This window comes from Camelina sativa, chromosome 9 (genome assembly GCF_030686135.1).
Source record: "Camelina sativa cultivar CO46 ecotype springtype chromosome 9, ASM3068613v1".
In the NCBI taxonomy this organism is placed as follows: Eukaryota; Viridiplantae; Streptophyta; class Magnoliopsida; order Brassicales; family Brassicaceae; genus Camelina; species Camelina sativa.
The window spans coordinates 16,615,333-16,642,771 of NC_141888.1; the positions used below are offsets into that span (position 1 = coordinate 16,615,333).

Genomic DNA, 27,439 nt, shown 5'->3' on the forward strand with positions numbered 1-27,439 from the left:
CCAATATTAAGGCAATAAAGTCATATTAGAACAAAAACAAGATTAAGGCAATAAAATCATATTAACCATGATTTATAATACAAACCAAAAGACCAAGTTTCTCACAAGACAAATATACAAACCAAAAGAGACAAATGCATACCAAGTATACATGTGTCTCAACAAAGAGACAAGTTCAACAAAAGAGAGAAGTTCAACAAAAGAGACAAGCTAATTAGTTAGGTCTATGAAATTGTAGGTGAGAAGTTAACCTACAAAGCATCACTGTTAAGGAACCGGATTTGAAGGTGGAGCTGTTGCAGGGAGTGTGGTTGAGAGTGGCTCTGTGGTTGCTTCAGCTGATTGAGTCTTCATAAACTCTATAAAGGCAGGGTCAGTTTTGCGCAGGTACTTCTCGACTAAGGACAAATGCTCTAACTTGTCCTTCTGCTCAGCCACAGCTTGGAAATGTAGTGCTTCACGGGCAGCAAGCTCTGCATCACGAGCAGCAACCTCTGCATCACGACGAGAATTATAAGCAGCCTGCTCTTCGATTTGACGTTGAGTTTCCCTCATTTGCTTTTGCAATGACTGAAACATTGCAGACTCTTGTTGTTGGTTTGCCAAGCCATTGAGAAGAGGTTGAAGAGTATGCTTAAGACTTCCAACTCCATACAGATTTCCTCGTGAATCTTTCTGAGTAGACTACAAGAAAACAAAGAGAAAAACAAACGTTAAAGAGGCTGTAGAAATCAAAAGATAATTCAATGTGGGTTGTGAAAAGTGGTATTTACCTGAATAAAGATGTTTGTGTAATCATCTGCTGTGAGCTCTGGAGGCTGTGAAGTATGTTCCCCAAGGTCGGACAACTTCTGCTGCAAGTTCTTCTCATAATTGAGAGAGATTTGCTCTGCCTTCCTGTCAACATAAGTACCATCTGGCTTGGTATGTGTCTTAATAAAAACCTCACCAAGACTAACCGGTCTTCCCAATTCCTTTTCCTGCAATGTTACAAAAGAATCAAGGGTTATGACATCATTTAAAGCTCCAAATGTAAAGAAAAACAAAATTTATGGGTATATAAAAGTTACTAACCATTTCGTTATGGATTTGTTGATAAGACTTTGAACCTGATAAGTGGACGTGAGGACCAAGACCACCACGATCAGACATACGAGCTTTAGAGTAGGTGACACTCCTTTGTTGTGCTTCTTCAGTCTCCCAAAAATCAACCATTATTTGCCAAATAGTATCTCTGATCCATATTGGTTGCTCTCCACTAGTCTTGGCATTGCAAACAATGTCTTTCATCCGGCGTTTGCAGATGAGCTCAAAAAACTGTTGAACTGTCCTAGTAATCAAAGGATCCCATGTGTGTGTTTTCTACATAGCAAAGACAATATAATGATGTTAGTGGAAACTCAACAAGTAAACCTATATGTGAAAAGGTTAAGAGAGAAGAAAACTGTACAGCAAACTCAATGAACCATCTCTGTTGTCTGTCCCGAGGCACACATGTCCAGCTGTAGTATGGACCATCAAATTTATTTGTAAAATTTTTAGTAATGCTCCTTACCAGTCGCGATTTTTCGTCGCGAGTAAACCTGCAAACACAAAACAGCAAAAAGATGTCAATGTTCTAAAACAGATAAGGACCAACACAAAACAGATGTCAAAACAGATTGAGTACTTATACTTATGTATATACGACCAACGCAAGACAAAACCTATTAAGAACAAACATCAAACAGACATATATATAGGTCCAACACAAAACAGATGTCAAAGATTGAGTACTTATACATATATATAGGCACAAAACAGAACCTATTAAGAACCATCAAAGATTGAGTACCAGGTCGTGTTTGGCATCGGTGTTAGGGAGAGGACGGTTGTAAACTTCTCACGGTTTGGAACTCTAAGCAGGGCATTTAGAGTGACAATCGTGTCCTCCTAGAGCTCCGGATTTGAAGCCTCAGAGCCTTCATGGTAGTTGTTACCGTGAGATGATGGCCGGCTCTGAGCTTGAGAGTTATCAGCTGGAGACGGTGGAGCGTCTTGTGGTGGAGGATCAGGTGGAGACTGTCGCGGATTGTTATGGACCTCCTCTGACGAAAGAGGCTGTTGAGTCTGACGTTGTTGGTTCACCGAGGTCCGGAAAAGAGTCTGTGGCGGTGGATAGTTGCGGATCTGTGGTGTTTCTGACGGTGTGGGTCTCGGGAAAACATGGTCTTGCTCTTGCGGTGTTTGAGGATGGGGCAAATCTGCTGCCGGCGTAAAGTTGTATTGTGTCGGTAGAGGGTTTGGTCTTCTTGCTTCTTTGATGGGGGTCGACCCTTCAGTTCTTTGGAAAAAATTACGGTCCATCTTCCTCTTTCTTCCTCGCTTAACTGGAGCTTTGGTCGGAGCCTTAGTTGCAGACTTCGCCGCAGATTGCGTTGGAGCCATCATGAAGAAGAGAATCGGGAGACAGATGAGAAAGACAGACAGATAAGAGAAAGCAAATCGGGATTCAGAAGAGAAATCGGGAAGAGGAGAGTTTTTGAAGAGGAGAGAGTTTCGGAGTTATCGAAGAGAAGAGAAGAGGAGAGTTAGGGATTTTGGTTTTGGGTTTGGGGGAAAAATTAGGTTTTAGGTAGGGGGAAATCAAAATTTTTTTGGTTTAGGGGGAAATAATTTTGGTTTAGAGGGAAATTAATTTGGTTTCCCGGGTTTATTTGGGTTGAGATTAATTAATTCATATTTTCTTAATTTAGTCGCTAATTGGTCGCTAATTAGTCGCTAATAGTCATAATAATTAAACTAAAATTTTAATATTTAGAAACTAAATATTAGTCATAATTAAACTAAAAGTTTAATATTTTGAAACTAAAAGTTCAATATTTTGAAACTAATTAGTCATAATTTACAATTTAATATAAACACATAATTATTTATTTTAATAGAAACATAATTATTAAAAATATTTGATACAAGCATAATTATCCAAATTGATACAAATATTTTACACAAGCATAATTAGTTAGGAGGATCTTCGTCTTCATCTACTTCATCGTCTGAAGATGATAAATTACATTGAAATTCATCTTCTGGTTCTGCATCTTCGACATCATAATCAAGTTTATTGGTTCATTTATTTCTTCTAAATTATCGAAAACCAGATCTTCAATAGTTGTCACCAATACAACATCATCATTTTCTGTTTGCAAAAGAGTTGGTTCTTTGTTCTCATATTCTCCTGCAATGTTTCCCCTTGGATTAACTTTTAAAACATTGAGTCATTCCTTCCTTGGTTTCTTTGTGTATGGGTAGGGAATATAGCAAACTTGATGCGCCTGGGAGGCTGTTTAGGAATATCAACACAAATATATATTATCGACATTAAAAAATAATATCTATATATATATATGTACGTACCTAGAATAAATGGTTCGTATTTATTATATTTTCTCGATGATAGAACGTCTACAACGCCACCATTGCTCATTCGAGTGCCTCTACCCATAACAGGGTCATACCACTTACACTTAAAAAGTGTGATTCTCAAATTGACCATCCCCTCATACTCGAGTTCTATGATATCAATTAAAGTCCCGTAGAAATCCGCTGCATCGGATGCATCAGTGTAATTTTCACCTTTAACACAGACTCCATAGTTACAAGTCTTTCGTCCAACACCATGATCACATGTATGAAATAAGTAGCCTCTTGTAAAATACATTGGCCATGTTTTGACCTTGTTCAAAGGTCCATGCACTATCTCTTGAACCCAGGTAGGAAATGGATTTATGGCGTTCCAGGAAGAAACCTGCATATTATTCATAATATTATATTAGAATTATTTATAATATATAATAAAAATATTTTACATAAGGATTAAATAAAGACATACATAATCTTTAACCCATAAATGATATTCGTCAGCTCTTTTGGCGGAGAGTTCTTTTTCCGAAAGTCCTGGATATTTTGCACCAATAAAATCCTCGAACATACTATATATACAAGACCAACACAAATATATGAGAATTTTTGTGGATTATATATATAATAAAGTATATAAACTTAATTATACCTCTCAATTGGCTGAAAATAGTCACAATTTCTTAAAACATATGCATGTGCGCATTGATAGTCCCTTTCAGACAGCCATACTTCATTCATTTCTCCACTTGGACGGCCGATGTGAGTAAATATAGGAGGTACTCCAGGGACATGATATTCATGGGCTTCACCTTGATCAAATCGTGTTAACCTGACCAAATGAGAAAAGCAAATGACTTTCAAATAAATGATAACAGTTTTATCTACCTTGATTGATTTTAGAATTTACCTTGATTTTGTTTTTATATGATCGGCAAAGTAGTGCTCAGAGAAGTAAGCAATCTCGTCATTGATATATGACTCAACGATTGATCCAGCCGCATATCTTTTGTTCTTCGCTTTTCCTTTCAACTTTTTGAAAAATCTCTCAAAAGGATACATCCACCTATATTGGACAGGGCCTCCTAATTCAGCTTCGTAGGGGAGATGTATAGGCAAATGCTCCATCACGTCGAAAAATGATGGTGGAAAGATCTTTTCCAAATTGCATAGGATCTGAATTATGTTCTGTTTTAGAATTTGAATGCGACTTTTATGCAAAGTTCTCGCACATAAGTCCCGGAAAAAATGCTCCAAGCCCTACAATATACAATGCAAACTATTGGGGTTAATTTCTTTATATTTACTATTAAATGACTTCAAAAATATAGGTATATATATGAAATTAATTAATACCTGATAATGCAAGGTGGACGTTCCGGTCTAGGAGTTCTGCAAAGATAAATGGAAGTAGTCGTTCCATAAAAACATGGCAGTCATGACTCTTCATGCCTGAAAACTTTCCATTTTCCATATCAACACAACTAGCTAGGTCTGACGAATAGCCATCAGGAAATTTCACCGAATGTTTGACACATTCTAGTAAACTTGTTCTCGCTTCTTCTGTCAAAGTGTAGGGTGGGAAAGGAGCTTTACCATCACTATCAATATGTAGTTGTGGCCGAGAACAGAATTTTTGTATATCCAATCTTGACATGATGTTGTCTTTTGATTTACCCTTCACACTCATAAGAGTATACATGATGTTATCCAAAACGTTCTTCTCTGTATGCATCACATCAATATTGTGTCGAAGATTGAGGTCCCTCCAGTAAGGCAGCTCCCATAAGATGCTTAACTTATGCCAGTTGTGTTGCTTCCCATAGCCAGCAGTCTTCTTTTCATGACCATTTCCACCAACGTCCTTGGTTTTTGGTGGTTTTACTTCAGCCAACCGCTTGTAATAAACTTGCTCACCGGTCAACGACTGAGGTGGATACTCTCTCAAAGCATCTTTTCCCTTTAGAAAGTCTTTCTTATTCCTCCTTAATGGATGACCGTGAGGAAGAAATCTCCGATGACAATCAAACCAACACACCTTCCTTCCATTAGGGAGATAAAATGACTTTGTATCTTCCATGCAAACTGGACAAGACAATTTTCCATGGGTTGTCCATCCTGATAACATGCCATACGCCGGAAAGTCACTTATCGTCCACATTAGCGCTGCCTTTAGATTAAAATTTTCATTCAAGGAAACATCGTATGCATCGACTCCAGTAGACCACAACTCTTTTAACTCCTCAATCAAAGGTTGGAGGAAGATATCCAGACTAGCTCGCGGATGATTTGGCCCAGAATTCAAAATTGTAAGAAACAAGAACTCTTCGTTCATGCACATACCAGGGGGTAGATTGTATGGAGTCAAGATCACAGGCCACAATGAATGATTACGAGACACGCCAAACGGATTGAACCCATCAGTGCATAATCCAAGATAAACGTTACCGGGTTCTTCTGCAAATCGAGGATTTTGTTCTTGAAAATATTTCCACTCCGCTGCATCTGAAGGATGACACATTTCTCCCTCCTTAGATTTGTGCTCAGCATGCCATCTCATCGCCGCCGCAGTCTTGTGGCTCTGGTAAATCCTCTTCAATCTATCAGCAATAGGTAGATACCACATACGACTGAATGGTACTTTGGTTCTACGTCGAGGATCCTTTGGCTTCCATCTTTGAGCACCACAAAACAGACAAGTCTTTTCCTTTTCGTCATCTTTCCAGAATATCATACAATTGTTAATACAAACATCAATTGTATAATATGGGAGACCTAAATTGCGCATTAATTTTTCCGTCTCGTAATGTGAACCCGTTGCCTGGTTTCCTTCTGGTAAATACTCATTCAATATTTCGCACACCGAATCCACTAACTTTTCACTCATATTATACTCCGCCTTATTTTGCATGACTCGAGCAGCTAACGATAATTGTGAGTGACCTTCATGGCAACCATCGTATAGTGGATTTTTTGCGCCTTCTAACAAGTCGTAGAATTTCTTTGAATGATTACGTATTGGTTCTTCTACATTTTGAGAACTACCCTCATGATAGTTATCATCTAAACCCACATTATAACGAAATGCATCATTCACCATATCCACGTATGGATTTTCTACTACATTACCCACATCTACATTACCCACTTCTTGATCACTACCAACATAACTTGTTCCTATATCCATATTGATTTCTTCCCCATGTCTATACCAAATATAATAATCAGGCATAAATCCATTGCTAAAAAGATGATTCCAAATTCTTTTTCCCGACATAAACTTATCGTTCTTACAACGACTACAAGGACAATGAAACATACCCCCATTATTCTGTGCTAGAGATTGACTATTTGCAAATTCCATGAATTGCTCCATCCCCGTTGTAAACTCCGCCGAAAAATTGCCCGTCACTTCATCGAACCTCTTAGACATCCACTCTCGAGAATTACTATAATTGTAATTCCCAGACATTATACAAGAATATATAAAATCTTTTTTTTTCTTTTTTTTTTTGGAAGATTTTTTTTTTAAATTTTTTTGGAATATTTTTTTATTTTGGAAGATTTTTTTTTTTTGTGTTTTTATGAGTGAGAAGAGAAGAAATGGTGAGTGAAGAGAGAAGAAGTGGTGAAGGTCATATATATAGGCAATTTTGGCGACTACCAAGCGACTATTAAAATTGAGTCGCATAATACAAGTACACCAACCCCCAAACGAAGAAAACGTGAATTTTAATACCGACATGTTACGACTATTATACGACTACGTTACGACTCACCGAAAGTGTCGCATAATAGTCGCTAAATAACGACTACTAAGCGACAACCTGTACGACCCGCCGATATTGTCGTAATATAGTCGCCTAATTTGGTGACTTGTATGCGTCTACCTAGATAGTCGTAACTGAGGGACTACATAACGACAAGGTTACGACTGCGTTTATAATTTTACATATTAGTCGTAACGTAGTCGTTAAATGGCAAATATTTTTACGACTACTGAATTTTGTCGCAATTTAGCGACTACTGTACGATCATTTTTATTTAGTCGTAAAATAGTCGTAACGGAGTAACCAAATAGTCGCTAAATTTAGCGACTGAAAAATAGTCGTAAAATGTAGTCGGCTATGGGCTGTTTTCTTGTAGTGAAACAAGAATCATTTATATTATCACTTTCTTAGACCATGTGTATTGCTGAGAACCCTTCTCAGTTTTTCATATATAATATTTTAATTATTTTAGTTATTTATTTTTATTTTAAATGGCAACTAAAAAAGTTGTTTAATCATAAAAAACACATACAAATGAGTTTCTCAAATCTTTTCGAGAGTTTCTCAAATGAGAATCGTATCTCATTCTTTTTCGACTTTTTATTACTTTTTATAATTTAAATCATGAAAGTCCGATTGAGAAACTCCAATATATGTGCTCTTAATAATAATAGTAATTAAATTAGTACTTTGTATCCTAATTAAGCAAGAATTTGGTTTTAATACTAATCATTTATACTATCACTTTGTTGATCGGTATATACTCGAATTGAATATTGGACATGAGAAAGAAATTAGGAGAGAGAGAAATTTATATTTTTCTTTAAGGTTTGTTGTTTTAGTTTTATTGTGTTATATATACATATTTATTTAAGCCAATAATAAAAGGAAGTATTTTATAAAAACGTTCATAACTAAAAAAATTGCATCAAGTATAAAATATTGGTTGTACTAAGTATATAAATTTATCAAGTTAATCAATTGAAAACATTGATTATTTTCTTACAAGAAAGTTTGGGGCTCTACTTCAAACGGAAATTAAACAATCATTTCCTAATCTATATAATAATAACATTATGAAAGGTTTTCAGTTCATCTTAACTTTTCATATTATATTTTTCTTTCATTTTTCATAATCTAAAAGTAAATTAAAGTTGTATCTATTCATTTAAATTTATAACTTTTCACCTTCTTCTTAGCATTTTTTTCATCACAATTTTTTGTCCCAATAATAATTATACCTCTTACAATATACTCCCTCTGTTCCAATATATAAGATTTTCTAGCTAAAAGCACAATGTTTAAAAATTATAAATATTTTGTTATTTTTACATAAAATATATAATTGAATATTTATTCAAAAATTTTAATCAATAGAAAAAAAGATAGGAGAATATACAAATATTCATGACATACTAAATAAACATAAGTTATGCATAGAATTCTGAAAAGATCTTATAAAATGGAACAAGATTAAATTAAATTAAATTTTTGCAATCTCCTTTGTAAACGTTTTTCCTCGGGTTTGGGGTACCAACTATGGATTTCTTTCTAAGTAGTGTTTGGTTGACAAAAAAATGGAACAAAATAAAAAGGCTAAAAACTCTTATAATTTGGAACAAAGGGTATATTTTTTCTCTTCTTAGATAGCTACCAAATTTTCCTTCTTTGACACAAATTTTTCGTCTTATATTCAGTCCAAATAATCTGAATTTCGATATTCAAAGTTATTTTACGCATTCTAAATTATTTCTTAACATACCTTATTTTAAGTCTGAAAAAAAAATCCTATAATTCTTAATCTAACTAAAGATTTTTAGAATGATATAGTAACGTTGAAACTTTAATCAACATTTAAATATGTTTTCTATAACTTCGTTTTAAAAAAGTTGTAGTTAGAAAATTATGTCGATTCTATTATAAGTTTATCGTTGATACAATTTCACTCATTGTTAAACATATTTTTATATTTGTAATTGTTTTTTATAAAGTTGTGTGATATATGGTGTTTTTATCGGTTTTGAGTCTTTGTTTTATGTCTTATTTTACACTTTTTATTGAGTCAAAATGTGTTTTTGGAGTCTTTTGGTTCTTTATCGAGTCTTTACAGGTTTTAGGACACTTTGGAGGAAATTGGAGGTAAATGAGCTATTCTAGATACAAACAAACATATGAGATGAATGTTGGTTCACGTGAAAACCCGCCTACCAGAAGGACCCACCTGGCTAAGCAACGAAGTCTAACCCTACAACTTTCACGTCAAAACCAGAGGAACCCGCCTGGTTGATAAGCGAAGTCTGAACCGGCAAGTTTCACGTCAATACCCGCCTACCTAAGATACCCGCCTGGCTGAGAAATGTCTTAACCAGGCCGTTACCTTTTTTTACCTTATTTGGAGAGCTTTATAAATACCTTCTATTTGCTGGGAGAAAAACCCTTAGTTTTATTCTAAGTTTATTCTACGCCTTTTTTCTGCAACCTGAGACTTTTTGTAAGCCACTCTTTTGGGATTCTAGAGATTCATCCTCATTGACAATTTGGAGAAGATTTCTAAACCCTTTCTTATTATTTCTGCAATTTAATCATGTTTTCTTCATCTATGATTTTTGATTTCTCTTTTGCTATGTGTGAGTAGTTCTCCAATTGGGTTTTAGGGTTCCAATTAGGAGATTCAATGAATTGATGTTTTAATTATTGTTTGGAGTTCTTAATCCTTAGGTTCTTTGATTCACATGATCTTAATGCTAAAATAGGACTGATCACCTTGTTTTAGACTCTAGGTTTTTCTATGCATCAAAAGTGTTCGATAGAATGCCTGAATAAGTGTGAATTGAGCAATGTGTTTCTAGCCTGCGAAAGTTGATGTTGGGACGCATTGTGAACTTAATGAACTTGATTGTAATGCAAATTTGGCTAGGAGGTTGCAAATGAAAGTTTAGCAAACTAGTAGTCAAGTTTAGTTTCTAATGCCTTGAAAGAGGGTTAGTCTGTTATTGTGTTCATGTTCTAGAACGGTTCTTAATTATTGAATTCCATATTTCATTTTCTCATTAGTCATCGATTTCTGAAATACCCTATGACCCAATGTTTTAATCTTATAAGCTAATCGATTTTATTTCTTGCCTTTTTATTTACAATTCTGAAACCAAACAAACTATCTTTCGTTCGCTTTAGCTATTTACGACTCTCGCAAATCTTTAGTGTACCATTGGTCCTTGTGGATTCGACCCCGTATATACTGCCTTGCGGTTAAGTGTATCGGGTAATTACTCGAGCAATCAAGTTGGCGCCGTTGCCGGAGACCAATTGCGTTACCTAGAGATTTAGGATTAGTTTATAGTCTAGAACATTTTTATTACAGTTGTTAACTAAAGCTTTTTCTCTCTTTTGGTGTTTTCAGGTGTATGACCCGCAGTGCAGACTCTTCACACCTAGAACAATATCACGAAGACTTGGGAAAGTTTGAGAGAGAGAATAGGAGAAAGAAAAGACTTGCTGAAATGGCTGATGGTTTAGCTGGTCTAAATGTTGGCAATGTGGATGATGAATATCATGAAGATGAACATCATGGAGAGTTTGAGGATCCCCCTCCTGCTGGGAACATTAATCCTCCTGCTGGTGGAGAGGCTGCCCGTGCAGCTGCGCAAAGAGAAGCTGTGCGCCGAGAAGCTGCCCGTTTAGCTGCTTTTAATCAAAGACCAGCAAATGTTCAACAGACTTTGAGGGAACATGATGCTCCCAACGCTGAGATGTACCGTAGAGGCGTCCAACATCCTCCAATCGCCAGAAATGATTTTGAGATCAAACCGGCACTGTTGGGTTTAGTGAAGCAAAATCAGTTTCATGGTTTACCATCAGAGAACCCAGTTTATCATTTGGAATACTTTGAGGATATATGTGGCACGACGCGAATGAATAGGGTACCTGATGATGCTGTCAAATGCAGGTTGTTCTCATTTTCTCTAAGTGATAAAGCTCATCGCTGGTTTAAGTCGTTGAAGGGAGATACCATTCGAACATGGGATGAGTATAAAGCTGCGTTCTTGGGACAGTATTTTACTCAAGCAAGGACTAATATTCTTAGGAATAAGATTTCAGGCTTCCAGCAGCATGCTACTGAGTCATTCCATGAGGCTTGGGAAAGGTTCAAAGACTATAAGAGAGAATGTCCTCACCATGGATTCACACCAGAATCACTCATCAACACGTTCTACAGAGGGGTTGATGAGAGGTATAAGATGGCCCTGGATACAGCTAGTAATGGGGACTTCATGACCAAAACAGAAGGAGAAGCTGAGATTTTGATTGAGAACCTAGCTGCTAGCAACAGTAACCATTGTGTTGACTATGATAGGACAGTGAGAAGTAATGGAGGAGGAGAATCAAAACAGATTGCTGAGTTGACTGCAAAAGTGGAGCAGCTTTTGAGAAGAGATCAAAGGAGTTTGAATTTCTGTGATGATACTGGTGATGGTAAGGTTTATCAGGAAGGTGCTGGAGATGGTTCTGAGGAACTACAAGCTGAGCTGAATTACGTGAACCAAGGATATCAAAACAATGGTTTCAACCAGGGCTACAAGAATCACCCCAACCTCTCTTACCGGAGCACTAATGTTGAGAACCCACGGGATCAGGTATATCCACCACAACAGTTTCAACAAAAGCAGTTTATACCAGGGCAAAGAAACTACAATAAGCCGTTTGTGCCTCAGGGACAAGGACAGGGAAATGGATATAGTCAAGGAGGTTTTCAGCAAAAACCCTAGTTTAACAACTTCCAGGGAAGGTACCAAGCACCCGTTCAAGCTCCTGTGAGCAACACTTCTACGTCTTCTTCAGATGATGCAGCAGATTCTTGAAGGTCAGGTGAAGAATGCTGCTGAAATCAATGTTAAGGTTGATAGCATGTATCAGGATCTCAATGGGAAGTTCACAACACTATCTTCACATGTTAAAAATCTTGAGAACCAAGTAGCTCAGATTTCTTCTGCCTCTACGCGACCATCAGGTGTTTTACCAGGGAAAAGTGAACCCAAAAATAAAGAGCATTGTTATGCTGTTATGATTCAAGAAGAACCTGGAGAAGTTGTTGAGAGAGGTCATCAAGAAGCTGCAAATGAGAGTATTATTTCTGAGAAGGAAGTTCTTGTTGTTGATGTTGCTGTAGATAATGAGATTGTAGGAGATGATGAGCCACCATACGTTGCACCACCACCATATGTTCCTAAGCTCCCATTTCCAGGTCGTCTAGCGGAAGCTAAAATGCTGGCTGAAAAGGCGAAAGCTCGCTTTGATGAAGTTATGAAAGAGTTTCACATCAAACTCACATTCCTAGAGTCAATAAAGAATACAAAAGCATACAAGAAATGTTTGAAGGATGTCTTGTCTTACAAGAAGATCATTGTAACATCCGCGAACCAGAATTTGGGATTTTGGAAGGAGTGTCGATCGACACCCTAGTGGCATCGATCGACACCACTAATTTCTGGGTTCGACCGGTTTGATTTAATTGCCGAATTGGTTCGGTTTGGTTCAATTAAAATCCCTAAATCGAGTTATAAGTGTCTTAGGACGAATCTTAGGGTTTGAGAGTTTCATTTGTCGCCGTTGAGTGAAAAGAAAGAGAGAAAAGAGAGAAAAACGTTTTCTGAGATTTCTGGGCTTGTTCTTGGTGATTTTGGAGAGATCTGAGGCTGTAGGAGGGTTAGCTGTTGCTGGAATCGAAGGGGAAGCTTCTGGAGGTGTTGTTTCCACGTTTCTCAATCCAAACTTCTTGTTCTTGAGGTGAGTGCTTGACCATGGTTGATCTAAGCATGAGATCTCTCTTGTTTGAGTGTTTTCCTTGTTGTTTTGTGTTGTTTTGTGCTTGGGTTCGTTGTTTGTGTGATTTCTAGTGAATTCCGAGATGGATAGACTTGATTGGAGTCGATTTTGGGTTGTTTGGAGTCGGAGTTCGTCGCTGGGATTCGCGCAGATCGTGTCTGCAGAGGAGGCATCGATCGACACTCAGGAGCATCGGTCGACACCAATTTGATGGGCATCGGTCGACACTGTTTGGCATCGGTCGACACCTTGTTGTAGCATCGATCGACACCGTTTGGCATCGGTCGACACTAGTCTTATCCGAGACTTGTTTTTCTGGTTTGATGTATTGTTGTGTGTTGTTTGTTTTGCTTGAACTTGAGGGTCTCATCTGCTTGTGTGTATAACCCAGTAGATGGGAGGATGGCCTCACTAAGTATTTATGATAATACTTACGCATCTCAATTGTTGTTTGTGGTGTGCAGGTAAAGGAAAAGTGTGATCGTGGAATCAAGGGCTATGAGGAGGAGGATGTTCTAGAGACTTGATTGATTGTGGTCTAGCTGTTGTTAGGTTGCTAGATTAAGTCAAAGGAACATTGTAGGATGTTAGTTGTTGGTTATCTCTTTATTTGATTGATGTTATTGGTTATTGGATTTGAATGTTGGATTTCTTTTGGTTCAATGGAATTTGTTCTATTTGGTTATTCCGCGGTTATTGATTGTTGTTAGGATGTTAGTGGGTATGGGACCACTAGTAAATTAAGGTATTAAAAAAAAAAAAAAAAAAAAAACGGGAAGGGTTGTTTCAATTTGGTATCAGAGCCCTTACGGTTCTAGGTCTAGGGTTCATTGTGCTTTTGCTGTTGATGTTTAGGATTACATGCTATAATTGATTGTGTGATTGGCAATTGTGTGTGGCATGAAGTCCTAGAACATCCTCTTCGAGCCTGATTGGGATTCCACGGTGAGTTGTGTTTCTTGTGTACTAGAATTATTGTTTGCTTAGCCTTCTGTTCTTGGATGATACAGATGGTTAGGGGTGAGGATGCTGTTGGTCGCGGTCGTGGTCGTGGTCGTGGGCGTGGTCATGGTCGTGGTCGGGGACGAGGTCAGGTTCCTGAGGCCAGTGTGAGTGTAGCCCAGAGCATGGCCAGTGAGGAGGTGGCGGAGTCACAGGTTCATCCTAGTGTGTCTGGAGACCAGGCTGGTTTGGGTGACGGCAGGGCGGATGGGCCCGGTGTCGGTCACGGTGTTGCCCCGGGTGTGGGGGTTGCAGCGGGAGGTGCTCTAGGCAGGGAGGATGTCTTGATGGACTTGCTAGCTCAGGTAGCTCAGGCTTTGCAGCGACTTCCAGCAGTTGTGCCGCCAGTGGTTGGTGGGCAGTATCCAGTAGTGCCGCCAGTGGGTGGTGGACAGGTTCCAGTGGTGCAGCCTGCAGCGGGTTTGCAGGCAGGTGTGCAGCCGAGGGCCGAGGTAGTGGATGCTCAGTATGTTCGGATGATGGAGCAGCTGCGGCATGTGGGAGCAGGGTATTTCTCAGGAAGTACCGATCCGAGTGTAGCGGATGAGTGGAGAGAGCGGATAGAGGATATTTTCCTTTCGCTTAGGTGTCCCGACCGGTACAGGGTGGATCTGGCAGTGTTTTACTTGTCAGGAGATGCTCGTGTGTGGTGGAGGTCGGTGACAGCACGGAGGGTGCAGAGGGGTATGTCTTGGGGAGATTTTGTGGGGGAGTTTAACTCCAAGTATTTTCCTCAGGAGGCTCTTGATCGTATGGAGGCACGGTTCTTGGGTCTGACTCAGGGGAACCGTACAGTGCGGGAGCTGGATGCAGAGTTCAGTCGGCTTGTAAGGTATGCAGGCAGGGCATGGGAGCCAGAGGCGGCTCAGGTGCGGAGGTTTTTGTTGGCTCTGCGGGATGATTTGAGGACTCGGTGTAGAGTGAGGAGTTATGCTACGAGAGCGGAGCTGGTTGAGGTTGCAGCTGGGATAGAGGATGACTTGAGGTCACAGGTGGTTGTGGTCGGTTCTTCAGTGCAGCCACAACAGTCTCAGCCGTCTTCTGTTCCTAGCAAGGGCGGCAAGCCTGCGTAAGGGCAGAAGCGGAAGTTTGATGCTATGCAGAGGTCGAGGCACGGGGGTGCGAGATGCTTTGGGTGTGGTAGTAGGGACCACAAGGTGACTAGCTGTCCACAGAGAGGTGAGCAGCGGGCAGTGACAGAGCAGCGGGCAGTGACGGAGCCGCGGACCGATACTCGAGTGTGTTACTACTGCAGAGAGACGGGGCATATCAAGCCTCGTTGTCCCAAGTTGCAGCAGAGGGCAGTAGCAGTGTTGCAGGCTGGAGCTCAGCCAGGGGTGCAGCAGGGTGTGCAGCACGGTGTGCAGCCGGTGGGTTGGATTGAGCCGACGACTCAGGTGTACTCGACCCAGGAGCCCGGTGGCACTAGTGCAGGAGCGATCACAGGTATAACTTCTGAGATTCGAACTTAGTCAATTCAATAGTTCAGATTATATTTGTTTTTGCTCGTGGTCAAGTGTTAGGTTCTCAACACATGAGATTTGTGTAGGGACCTTGTTGGTGGGCGGGTTTAAGTCCCATGTTATGTTTGATTCTGGAGCTTCTCATAGCTTCATTACTCCGGAGTGTGCCGTGAGTGCGGGGATCAGAGGGGATTCTGGAGAGCGTTCAGGAGTTGTCAGAGTTGCTGGAGGCAAGTTTCTGAGGGTAATTGGACGAGCTGGAGGAGTTGATATTCAGATCGCAGGAGAGTCGTGGCCAGCGGATTTGCTTATCAGTCCAGTGGAGTTGTATGACGTCATTCTTGGTATGGATTGGTTGCATCGGTATAAGGTGCATTTGGATTGCTATCGGGGTAGAGTGGAGTTTGAGCGTCCAGGAGGGAAGTTGGTTTTTCAGGGTATTAGACCGACTTCGGGGAGTCTCGTGATCTCAGCCGTTCAGGCAGGGAAGATGATCGAGAAGGGCCGTGAGGCCTATCTGGTTACTATATCTATGCCAGAGTCAGTGGGGAAGTCTACGGTTAGCGGTATTCTGGTTGTGGAGGACTTTGAGGATGTGTTCCAGTCATTGCAGGGATTACCACCATCTCGGTCGGATCCTTTTACCATTGAGCTGGAACCGGGGACGATGCCGTTATCCAAGGCTCCTTACAGGATGGCTCCAGCAGAGATGGCAGAGCTGAAGAAGCAGCTGGAGGATTTGTTGGGCAAGGGTTTTATCCGTCCTAGTTGTTCACCGTGGGGAGCTCCGGTGTTGTTTGTTAAGAAGAAGGATGGGAGTTTTCGGTTGTGTATTGACTACCGGGGTTTGAACCGAGTTACTGTGAAGAACAAGTACCCTCTCCCGAGGATTGATGAGTTGTTGGATCAGTTGAGGGGTGCTACTTGGTTCTCCAAGATCGACTTGGCTTCAGGTTATCATCAGATCCCTATTCATGAGGCAGATGTGAGGAAGACAGCCTTCAGGACGAGATATGGGCACTATGAGTTTGTGGTGATGCCGTTTGGGTTGACAAACGCGCCAGCTGCGTTTATGAGATTGATGAACAGCGTGTTCCAGGAGTTTCTGGACGTGTCAGTCATCATTTTCATCGACGACATCCTGGTATATTCTAAGAGTCCTGAGGAGCATGCAGTACATCTGAGAGCAGTGTTGGAGAAGCTGCGGGAGCAGAAGTTGTTTGCTAAGCTGAGTAAGTGCAGTTTCTGGCAGCGTGAGATGGGGTTCTTGGGTCATATTGTTTCAGCTGAGGGAGTTTCAGTGGATCCAGAGAAGATTCAGTCCATCAGGGAGTGGCCGAGGCCGCAGAGTGCCACTGAGATTCGGAGTTTCCTGGGGTTAGCAGGTTACTACAGGAGGTTTGTTCGGGGTTTTGCGAGTATGGCTCAGCCGATGACTAAGCTTACAGGGAAGGATGTCCCGTTTGTGTGGTCACCAGAGTGTGAGGCAAGTTTTGCAAGTCTCAAGCAGATGTTGACTACCACGCCGGTGTTAGCATTGCCTGAGCAGGACGAGCCTTATGTTGTGTATACAGATGCTTCTAGAGTGGGGTTGGGTTGTGTACTTATGCAGCAGGGGAAGGTTATAGCTTATGCTTCGCGGCAGTTGCGGAAGCATGAAGCTAATTACCCTACTCATGATTTGGAGATGGCAGCAGTGATCTTTGCTCCTAAGATTTGGAGATCCTATCTGTATGGTGGGAAGGTACAGGTATTTACAGATCACAAGAGTCTGAAGTATATTTTTACTCAGCCTGAGCTGAATTTGAGGCAGAGGCGTTGGATGGAGTTAGTAGCAGATTATGATTTGGACATAGCTTACCATCCTGGTAAAGCCAATCTGGTTGCAGATGCCTTGAGTCGGAAGCGGGTGGCTTCGGCTCAGGAGCAGGATATGGAGGTGTTGGTAGGTGAGATCAGTGCATTGAGTTTGTGTGCTATCTCACAAGAACCTTTGGGTTTGGAGGCAGTTGATAGAGCAGATTTGTTGAGCAGAGTGAGGTTAGCTCAGGAGAGTGATGAGGGGCTGGTGAATGCCTCTAAGGCTGCGGGTGCAGAGTATCAGGTTTCTGCTAATGGTACTATCCTTGTGCATGGTCGGATCTGTGTGCCCAAGGGTGAGGATTTGAGGCAGGAGATACTGAGAGAGGCTCATTCGAGCAAGTTCTCTATTCATCCAGGGGCGACCAAGATGTACCGTGATCTCAAGCGGTATTATCACTGGGTCGGGATGAAGAAGGACGTAGCTGACTGGGTGGCGAAGTGTGATACTTGCCAGCTGGTGAAGGCGGAGCATCAGGTTCCTGGTGGTTTGTTACAGAGTTTACCCATTCCAGAGTGGAAGTGGGATTTGATCACGATGGACTTCATGGTAGGTTTACCTGTGTCGAGGACGTTTGATGCTATTTGGGTCATTGTGGACCGTTTGACTAAGTCTGCACATTTTCTGGCCATCAAGAAAACTGATGGAGCAGCGGTTTTGGCCAAGAAGTATGTGAGGGAGATAGTCAGATTGCATGGTGTGCCTGTTAGTATTGTGTCTGATAGAGATTCCAAGTTCACTTCGGTGTTCTGGAGGGCGTTTCAGGCAGAGTTGGGCACGAAGGTGCATATGAGTACAGCCTATCATGCTCAGACGGACGGTCAGTCGGAGAGGACGATCCAGATCTTGGAGGATTTATTGAGGATGTGTGTGCTGGATTGGGGTGGTCATTGGGCAGATCACTTGAGCTTGGTGGAGTTTGCTTATAACAACAGCTACCAGGCTAGTATTGGGATGGCTCCTTATGAGGCCCTGTATGGGAGGCCGTGTCGTACACCTTTATGTTGGACTCAGGTGGGGGAGAGGAGCATATTTGGTGCAGATTTCGTTCAGGAGACCTCGGAGAAGATTCGGGTTTTGAGGCTGAACATGAAGGAGGCTCAGGATCGGCAGAAGAGCTATGCTGATAAGAGGAGGAAGGATCTTGAGTTTCAGGTTGGTGATAGAGTGTACCTCAAGATGGCCATGTTGCGGGGTCCGAACAGGTCTTTGACAGAGACTAAGTTGAGTCCGAGGTACATGGGTCCGTTCAGAGTGGTTGAGCGGGTGGGACCAGTGGCATATAGGCTGGAGTTGCCTGAGGTTATGCGTGCGTTCCACAAGGTATTTCATGTGTCGATGCTGAGGAAGTGTCTTCACGAGGGTGATCAGTTGTTGGCTAAGATTCCTGAGGATCTTCAGCCTAACATGACTTTGGAGGCGAGACCAGTGAGGGTGCTTGAGAGGAGAGTCAAGGAACTTCGGAAGAAGAAGATTCCTTTGATGAGAGTCCTGTGGGACTGTGACGGAGTAGAGGAGCAGACTTGGGAGCCCGAGGCGAGGATGAAGGCAAGGTTTAAGAAGTGGTTTGAGAAGCAGACCGCTTGAGCTTGTCTAGCCGGGTCCGAGTTGTAGTCCATGGCTGGAGCGGGTACGGAGTATTCCAGCCCATCTCTCTTGATATTTGGTCGCTTAGGGGTGGTTGGTTGTGCGACTAAGTATCGAGATGAGGTGGTGCTCGGGATGCGGGTTGTTGGCTCCGGTTGTTGTATTTTTGGTTTTTCTGATGTAATTTCGTTGAGATTGTAACGATTATGACATTTTGAGATTAATAAGATGAGTATTTTTCTTTATGTTTGACTGTTGTTGTCATGGGAAAAGAGAAATAGCTCGGGTTTCTATTTTTGGAAAGTTTCCATAAATAGAAAGTTTCCACAAAAGGAAGGTTTCCATAAATAGGAAGTTTCTAAAATGGGAATGTTTTGTGGAAAAGTGAGGTAGATCTAGCCGGGAGATACTCGTTGGCATCAGTGTTTGTTTTTGCTCTAGGCCGTGTGGGCCCAACTCACGTGATACCGATAGCTCGATGGACTTTGTGGCCAGAGAGTGGGAGTGGTATGTTGCTTCGGATGACGATCCGAGAGCGCGCTTGAGGGTGACGACCCAAGAGCGGGATATGTGAGGCTCCCTGGATACCGTAGCTGTGAGCCGAGGCTCGGCAGTGAGCCGGTATGTCTCGAGGGTTGCGACCCGAGAGCGGGGGGGGAGTGTGTGTGTGTGACTTCCTGGATGCCGTAGCTTAAGGCGGTTGGCCTGATAGCGAGCCGGCATGATTCGTTGGTTGCGACCACGGACGGGGGAAGCACTGAGTTGTGAGCAGATAGTGTTATGATGCGAGTATATTGGCTAGAGGGAGACCTCGAGGGTCAGTCGGAGGTGTGCGGGCTGTTGCGACAGTGGCACGGGAAACCTTGACTGATGGTGTTTAGTCCGGTCTGGGGACGTGCGGGCCGTGATGACGGTGGCACGAAGGTCCTTGGCAGATGGACGGTATTGCGGGATTCGGGGACGAATCCGTATTGGTTGGGGAGAATTGTAACATCCACGAACCAGAATTTGGGATTTTGGAAGGAGTGTCGATCGACACCCTAGTGGCATCGATCGACACCACTAATTTCTGGGTTCGACCGGTTTGATTTAATTGCCGAATTGGTTCGGTTTGGTTCAATTAAAATCCCTAAATCGAGTTATAAGTGTCTTAGGACGAATCTTAGGGTTTGAGAGTTTCATTTGTCGCCGTTGAGTGAAAAGAAAGAGAGAAAAGAGAGAAAAACGTTTTCTGAGATTTCTGGGCTTGTTCTTGGTGATTTTGGAGAGATCTGAGGCTGTAGGAGGGTTAGCTGTTGCTGGAATCGAAGGGGAAGCTTCTGGAGGTGTTGTTTCCACGTTTCTCAATCCAAACTTCTTGTTCTTGAGGTGAGTGCTTGACCATGGTTGATCTAAGCATGAGATCTCTCTTGTTTGAGTGTTTTCCTTGTTGTTTTGTGTTGTTTTGTGCTTGGGTTCGTTGTTTGTGTGATTTCTAGTGAATTCCGAGATGGATAGACTTGATTGGAGTCGATTTTGGGTTGTTTGGAGTCGGAGTTCGTCGCTGGGATTCGCGCAGATCGTGTCTGCAGAGGAGGCATCGATCGACACTCAGGAGCATCGGTCGACACCAATTTGATGGGCATCGGTCGACACCTTGTTGTAGCATCGATCGACACCGTTTGGCATCGGTCGACACTAGTCTTATCCGAGACTTGTTTTTCTGGTTTGATGTATTGTTGTGTGTTGTTTGTTTTGCTTGAACTTGAGGGTCTCATATGCTTGTGTGTATAACCCAGTAGATGGGAGGATGGCCTCACTAAGTATTTATGATAATACTTACGCATCTCAATTGTTGTTTGTGGTGTGCAGGTAAAGGAAAAGTGTGATCGTGGAATCAAGGGCTATGAGGAGGAGGATGTTCTAGAGACTTGATTGATTGTGGTCTAGCTGTTGTTAGGTTGCTAGATTAAGTCAAAGGAACATTGTAGGATGTTAGTTGTTGGTTATCTCTTTATTTGATTGATGTTATTGGTTATTGGATTTGAATGTTGGAATTCTTTTGGTTCAATGGAATTTGTTCTATTTGGTTATTCCGCGGTTATTGATTGTTGTTAGGATGTTAGTGGGTATGAGACCACTAGTAAATTAAGGTTTAAAAAAAAAAAAAAAAAACGGGAAGGGTTGTTTCAATCATTGAAGAAGGGGTCATGATGATTTCAACTGGGAAGGAATATGTGCATTTTGAGAAGCAAGAAAAACATCAAAGGAACAAGGAGAAAATCCTTGCAATGGCACACTTGAAAGAAGAGGTAGAGATGGTTAGTTCTGAGTGCAATGCTATCATCCCGATTGAGATTCCTAAGAAGCTTGGAGATCCAGGGAATTTTGTACTACCTTGCCAAATTGGGAGATTCATGTTTGAGAGATGTTTATGTGACTTGGGAGCTAGTGTCAATTTGATGTCGCTTTCTGTGTCAGAGCGTTTGGGAATCACCAATTTCAAACCGTCAAGGATCTCCTTAGTGCTTGCTGATCGTTCTGTGCGATCTCCAGTTGGGTTGGTGGAGGATGTGCATGTTAGAGTTGGGAACTTCTACATCCCAACTGACTTCACAGTTTTGGAGCTTGATAAAGAACCACATGATCCTCTCATTCTTGGTCGCCCATTCTTACATACCGTTGGGGCTATGATTGATGTAAAAAAAAGCAAATTCACTTGCAGATTGGTGACCATACTCAGGAGTTTGACATGAGAAGGTTGATGAAAAAACCTACTATTGGAGGACAAGCCTTTTCAATTGAAACCATTGATGATCCTAGGGATAAGTATGCGAAGACATGCATTGGTTGGAGTGAGGTCAAGGAAGTCCTGGATGGAGACCTTCAAATTCCAGTAAAAAAGGTTAGTGCTACTTGCAAGGTTAAGCCCAAATAGATCAAGGAAAATCCTCATGTAACCTTGACACCTATGAAGTGTGTTGGAGATACCATAGAGTATAAGGTGTAGTGTAAGGGAACCTCAAAACCTTTTTCAAAAGCTAGGAGTATTCTAACTTCAGAATTGAAAGAAAAAGGTCGAAAAGCTGTGAAAGGGGTTATGAGTAGAGTTCTGAAGCTAAAGATGAATGATTGGGGACCTTTTTTTGGAGCAAGTCCTTGTGCTCATACTCATTAGTTCACAAGAATCCGGTCAAGCTAGTGACATGAAACAAGCGCTTTGTGGGAGGCAACCCACCAGGTATTTCACTTTTTACTAATTCTTTTTCTTTTAAATTTCTTTTGAGTCTGTTTGACCTCTTTTCTTGGATTTGTTTTCACACCGAGACGGTGTGAAGCGAGTCTGGGGGAGGGTGTCATATGTCTACTAATTTTTTTTTTGCTTTGGTTGTTTTCTTTTGTTGCTTTCTTTTGAGTCAGTCAATTTGTTTTATCGAGTCAAAAGTGTGTTTTATTGAGTCAAAATGCTGGTTGAGAATTATGAGCTTTTCTTAGGGAATTGCACCATGCTTGATTCATTGCCTTGGGACCATTTAGCATTGTTTAAGGATGACTTGGAACTTTAGAAAAAAATCATGACTTGATCACTTCAATAATTCCTGTCACTTTGAAATTTGGATGATTTGAGCTTGACCTTGCTTATTTGGACTTAATATGAACTTATTATATCTCACTTAGGGGGTTGAGAATCATGTAATGGATCATACATTCAGAGTTTAGTTTACACCATTTTTACCACTGTTTGTAAATTCTGAATGGCTAGACTCGTCTTTAGTCTAGTACCACACCTTTACCCATATCCTTGCTTCATACCACTCGCATTCTTGAGCATCATCATCATGTGCATTCATGTGCAAAAACTACAGAGTATACAGACCGACATAGCTTTCCTCTAGTTAGGATTGTCATTGTAGTTTGTTTGGGGATTGATATTGAGTTTTTGTGGTTGTGTGGTTATGTTCACAAGCATGTGTTGAGTTTCCATGATTTAGTTCTTTTGATGCAATTTTGTGAGACGAGAACCGGTTCCACTCCCCCATCTAAAAAGAAAAAAAAAAAGAGAAAAAAAAAAAGAAAAACCTAAGAATGAAAAAAAAAGAGAAGAAAATGGGAAAGGAGTAAGTATGGAACCGGAAAAGTCAGAGTGCTCTTATTTATTTATCAAAAGCATCTAGAACAATAATGATTTGTTTGGGGTTTAGCGTTGGTTGGTTTGATCCGAGTTAGAGGGAAGCTGTGTACCTCCTAATTGGTCTGTGTCTCACTGTGATTTTGCATAATGATTTGCATCCGTTCGCATTGCTGGAAACCTTAAACACTTTAGCCATCTTTAAATTGTCCTTACACCTAGACCATAATGTGTTCGATATCCCCTTTGTGAGAGTGCACGCATTTACTAATGAATGTTAAAAGGTTAAGTTATCTGAGTCTGAAAGTATTTGTGATCTTAGGATATATGAAGCTGCTATGGTCATGGCAAAGTATGATTTAGTACGGTTTGATATGAGCTTTGTGATAGTGGTTTGCAGGCAATTGTTAGATAGCATGATCCCAGAAGAATATGTGAATTCTCGCGTTTTCAAACCTCTTTCCTTGGCAAAGGTTTTTGTTTTGCTTGAGGGCAAGCAAAGATCTAAGTCGGGGGAAGTTGATATATGGTGTTTTTATCGGTTTTGAGTCTTTGTTTTCTCTTTTATTTTACACTTTTTATTGAGTCAAAGTGTGTTTTTGGAGTCTTTTGGTTCTTTATCGAGTCTTTACAGGTTTTAGGACACTTTGGAGGACATTGGAGGTAAATGAGCTATTCTGGATACAAACAAACATATGAGATGAATGTTGGTTCACATGAAAACCCGCCTACCAGAGGGACCCGCCTGGCTAAGCAACGAAGTCTAACCCGACAGCTTTCACGTCAAAACCCGCCTACCAGAGGAACCCGCCTGGTTGAGAAGTGAAGTCTGAACCGGCAAGTTTCACGTCAAAACCCGCCTACCTAAGATACCCGTCTGGCTGAGAAATGTCTTAACCAGGCCGTTACCTTTTTTTACCTTATTTGGAGAGCTTTATAAATACCTTCTATTTGCTGGGAGAAAAATCCTAAGTTTTATTCTAAGTTTATTCTACGCCTTTTTTCTGCAACCTGGGACTTTTTGTAAGCCACTCTTTTGGGATTCTAGAGATTTATCCTCATTGACAATTTGGAGAAGATTTCTAAACCCTTTCTTATTATTTCTGCAATTTAATCATGTTTTCTTCATCTATGATTTTTGATTTCTCTTTTGCTATGTGTGAGTAGTTCTCCATTTGGGTTTTAGGGTTCCAATTAGGAGATTCAATGAATTGATGTTTTAATTATTGTTTGGAGTTCTTAATCCTTAGGTTCTTTGATTCACATGATCTTAATGCTAAAATAGGACTGATCACCTTGTTTTGGACTCTAGGTTTTTCTATGCATCAAAAGTGTTCGATAGAATGCCTGAATAAGTGTGAATTGAGCAATGTATTTCTAGCCTGCGAAAGTTGATGTTGGGACGCATTGTGAACTTAATGAACTTGATTGTAATGCAAATTTGGCTAGGAGGTTGCAAATGAAAGTTTAGCAAACTAGTAGTCAAGTTTAGTTTCTGATGCCTTGAAAGAGGGTTAGTCTGTTATTGTGTTCATGTTCTAGAACGGTTCTTAATTATTGAATTCTATATTTCGTTTTCTCATTAGTCATTGATCTCTGAAATACCCTATGACCCAATATTTTAATCTTATAAGCTAATCGATTTTATTTCTTGCATTTTTATTTACAATTCTGAAACCAAACAAACTATCTTTCGTTCGCTTTAGCTATTTACGACTCTCGCAAATCTTTAGTGTACCATTGGTCCTTGTGGATTCGACCCCGTATATACTGCCTTGCGGTTAACTGTATCGGGTAATTACTCGAGCAATCATTGTGTGTATTCATTGTCACTCTTCCTTTGATATTTTCACTTAGTATCACGTATTTTTGCTATAATTGTGTTTAGTTATAATCATTTTCTTTATTACTCCTTCCGTTTTTAATTAGTTGTCATTGTAGAGTTAAAATTTTGTGTCATAACACTTGTCGTTTTAGATTCCAATGCAAATATTTGATAAATATTTCAATTTTATCCAATCGTTTTAATGTTTTGACCAATAAAAGTATTAGAGAATATATAAAAAGGGGATAAAAAAAATTAATAATTTTTTTATTTTGTGTGAAACAACTTTAAATGACAACTAGTTAAAAACGGAGTGAGTATAACTTTTGGTGTTGATTATGTTTTTACAAACACATGTATATTTTTTAACATTTCTATCATTTAAATATTTTTATAATTTAATTTTAATGTTAGTTTATATTTTAAACTATTCTAGAATACTAAATCTTTCTAAGTTTGAAGTTTATTTATAGTTTTAATTTAATGACCAAAATAATAATTTCAAATATTAAGAGACGTCGCTTTCGTCCTATCTCCCTCCACATCTCTTTCTCTTCGTTTTCCACATTTTTGTCCACAAATCTCCATATATGTCGGTGCTCCAAAGCATTTTCTCAAGCCCATCATCATCATCTCCAGGTACCCTCGCTCTGTTCTTCCTCATTTCCTGGAACTTTTGTTCTCCATTTCTCTGTTTTAGTTTGATTACTTTTTGTTGCTTCATTCAACCAAAAAAACCATTCCCTGTAGATTTATCTATTTTACTTGAATCCATGCTGCTTCACCTATTGTTTCTGGCTACTTAATTATGTGATTTAATAAAAAAAACAGCTTAGCAGAGGCAGAGCCATTGCCTAGAGTTTTAAAGGTAGTAAGGGAAACAAAAAGTAAAATTCAATTTTTAAATAACAATTTATAATAAATTTAATCTAAAATGTAGTTTAATGTTGTTATATGTTGTATTTAAGCAAAATAATTAATAAAATATTTTGCTACAAAATATATACAAATTAATTATTTGTGATGATTGACTATGTTGTTTAGTGAGTTTTGTGTTTGACTACAAAAGTGCTGGTAGATTCTGTGGTTTGTTTAAGCTTAGTGTGATGAAATGATAGCTTTGTTAATTTTTTTTTGTGCAATGAAATGAATGACAGATCCGAGTTGCAAAATTTTCTCCAACAACAAGTAATGACAATGAGCAACAGTGGCATTTCAGAGAAGAAACCTTTCAGGATCTTTGTTGGTTATGATTCACGAGAAGATCTTGCTTACCAAGTCTGCCATCATTCAATCACCAAGAGATCTTCAATCCCTGTTGACATCATACCAATTGTTCAGTCAGATCTTAGAAAGAAAGGTCTGTACTGGAGAGAAACAGGTCAGTTAGAGAGCACTGAGTTCTCTTTCTCTCGTTTCTTGACTCCTCATTTGTCGGATTACCAAGGTTGGGCTATGTTCATCGATTGCGATTTCCTCTACCTTTCTGATATCAAGGAACTTACTGATTTGATCGATGATAAATATGCCATCATGTGTGTTCAACATGATTACACTCCTAAGGAGACCAGTAAGATGGATGGCGCGGTTCAAACTGAATACCCGAGGAAGAACTGGTCTTCTATGGTGCTTTACAATTGTGGACATCCTAAGAACAAGACCTTGACCCCTGAGATTGTTAATACTCAGACCGGTGCGTTTCTCCATAGGTTCCAGTGGCTTGAGGATGAAGATATTGGGTCTATTCCTTTTGTGTGGAACTTCCTTGAAGGGCACAATAGGGTTGTCGAGAACGATCCAACCACGCAGCCTAAGGCGGTGCATTACACTCGGGGAGGGCCTTGGTTCGATGCTTGCAAGGATTGCGAGTTTGCGGATCTCTGGCTTAATGAATTGGAAGAGTACAGCAAAGAGAACAAGAAAGAAGCCGATGACTCAAATTAGAAAGAATGAAGTAAGAAGAAGAATAGGTATGTTACTATATATATGTTGTTACTTGCAAACGAATTAATAGCGTTTCCCTAAATATTTCGGTGCATGGGTTATATATATTGTTTTGGCTTTGTATCATTAGTCTTGTGGAGGGATATGCAATTTTATCTCATTAAATTCGTCAAACCATTCTCAAAAATAATACCAATATTAAGGTCATCATGGTTCATAAATCATAATAATCTTTTCGTTTGTTTGCTGTTGTACATTTACTGGTATTTTATTTGTAATTTCTCTCATATGAATAAATTAAGCAACTTATTTGATATGTGACATTATGTACCACTTCTTTTAAGTTGATTTATAATGAGCATTAGCTCAACATTTATAAAACACTACCAACATAGATGGATGAATAATGATAATTAATAAGCTAGCAACCATCCGGATGATCAACGGCTGTAACGAGGTAGACTCGTGTTCGTGTATGAGTAACTATACCAGAGGAAGGAGTTATGATCAGCTGTATACATGACACTATGTACGTAGTACCAATGAACAACCTAACCAAACTAGACTCATTATATTGCTAGTCATGAGCATGAAAATCTATACTATGAAAGTTTTCCAACTCTCTCCATCCTTCTGCCACATCAGCAATGGAGAGAG

The 27,439-nt window shown here is 40.2% G+C and overlaps 1 protein-coding gene, 1 non-coding gene and 3 pseudogenes across 5 annotated transcripts; 1 reads left to right on the plus strand and 4 right to left on the minus strand.

Moving 5' to 3' along the window:
• Positions 1-212: 212 nt before the first annotated feature.
• On the minus strand, positions 213-2,427 carry LOC147938173 (uncharacterized; annotated as a pseudogene).
• Positions 2,428-2,997: 570 nt separating this feature from the next.
• Positions 2,998-4,653, minus strand: LOC147938174 (uncharacterized; annotated as a pseudogene). Its single transcript, XR_015566206.1, has 5 exons — positions 4,310-4,653; positions 4,052-4,231; positions 3,872-3,971; positions 3,397-3,787; positions 2,998-3,322 (listed from the first exon to the last, which is right to left on the minus strand). The product of XR_015566206.1 is annotated as an uncharacterized LOC147938174 (transcript).
• A 91-nt stretch (positions 4,654-4,744) lies between these two features.
• LOC147938175 (uncharacterized) lies at positions 4,745-6,871 on the minus strand. Its single transcript, XM_087464134.1, has one exon. The coding sequence runs from the start codon at positions 6,869-6,871 to the stop codon at positions 4,745-4,747; it is 2,127 nt and encodes a 708-aa protein (XP_087320260.1).
• Positions 6,872-11,245: 4,374 nt separating this feature from the next.
• On the minus strand, positions 11,246-11,352 carry LOC147938176 (small nucleolar RNA R71). Its single transcript, XR_015567612.1, has one exon. It is a non-coding gene; the product is annotated as a small nucleolar RNA R71 (small nucleolar RNA).
• Positions 11,353-25,402: 14,050 nt separating this feature from the next.
• LOC104710870 (protein CDI pseudogene) lies at positions 25,403-27,098 on the plus strand (annotated as a pseudogene). 2 transcript variants are annotated; one of them, XR_015565785.1, is made up of 2 exons: positions 25,403-25,477; positions 25,996-27,098. The product of XR_015565785.1 is annotated as a protein CDI pseudogene, transcript variant X2 (transcript). The 2 variants fall into 2 exon arrangements; XR_015565784.1 differs by having other exon boundaries at positions 25,455-25,706.
• Positions 27,099-27,439: the final 341 nt, after the last annotated feature.

Coding starts and splice junctions, on each gene's coding strand:
- LOC147938175 (XM_087464134.1), bottom strand. CDS start 6,871: ATGTCTGGGAATTACAATTATAGTAATTCTCGAGAGTGGATGTCTAAG.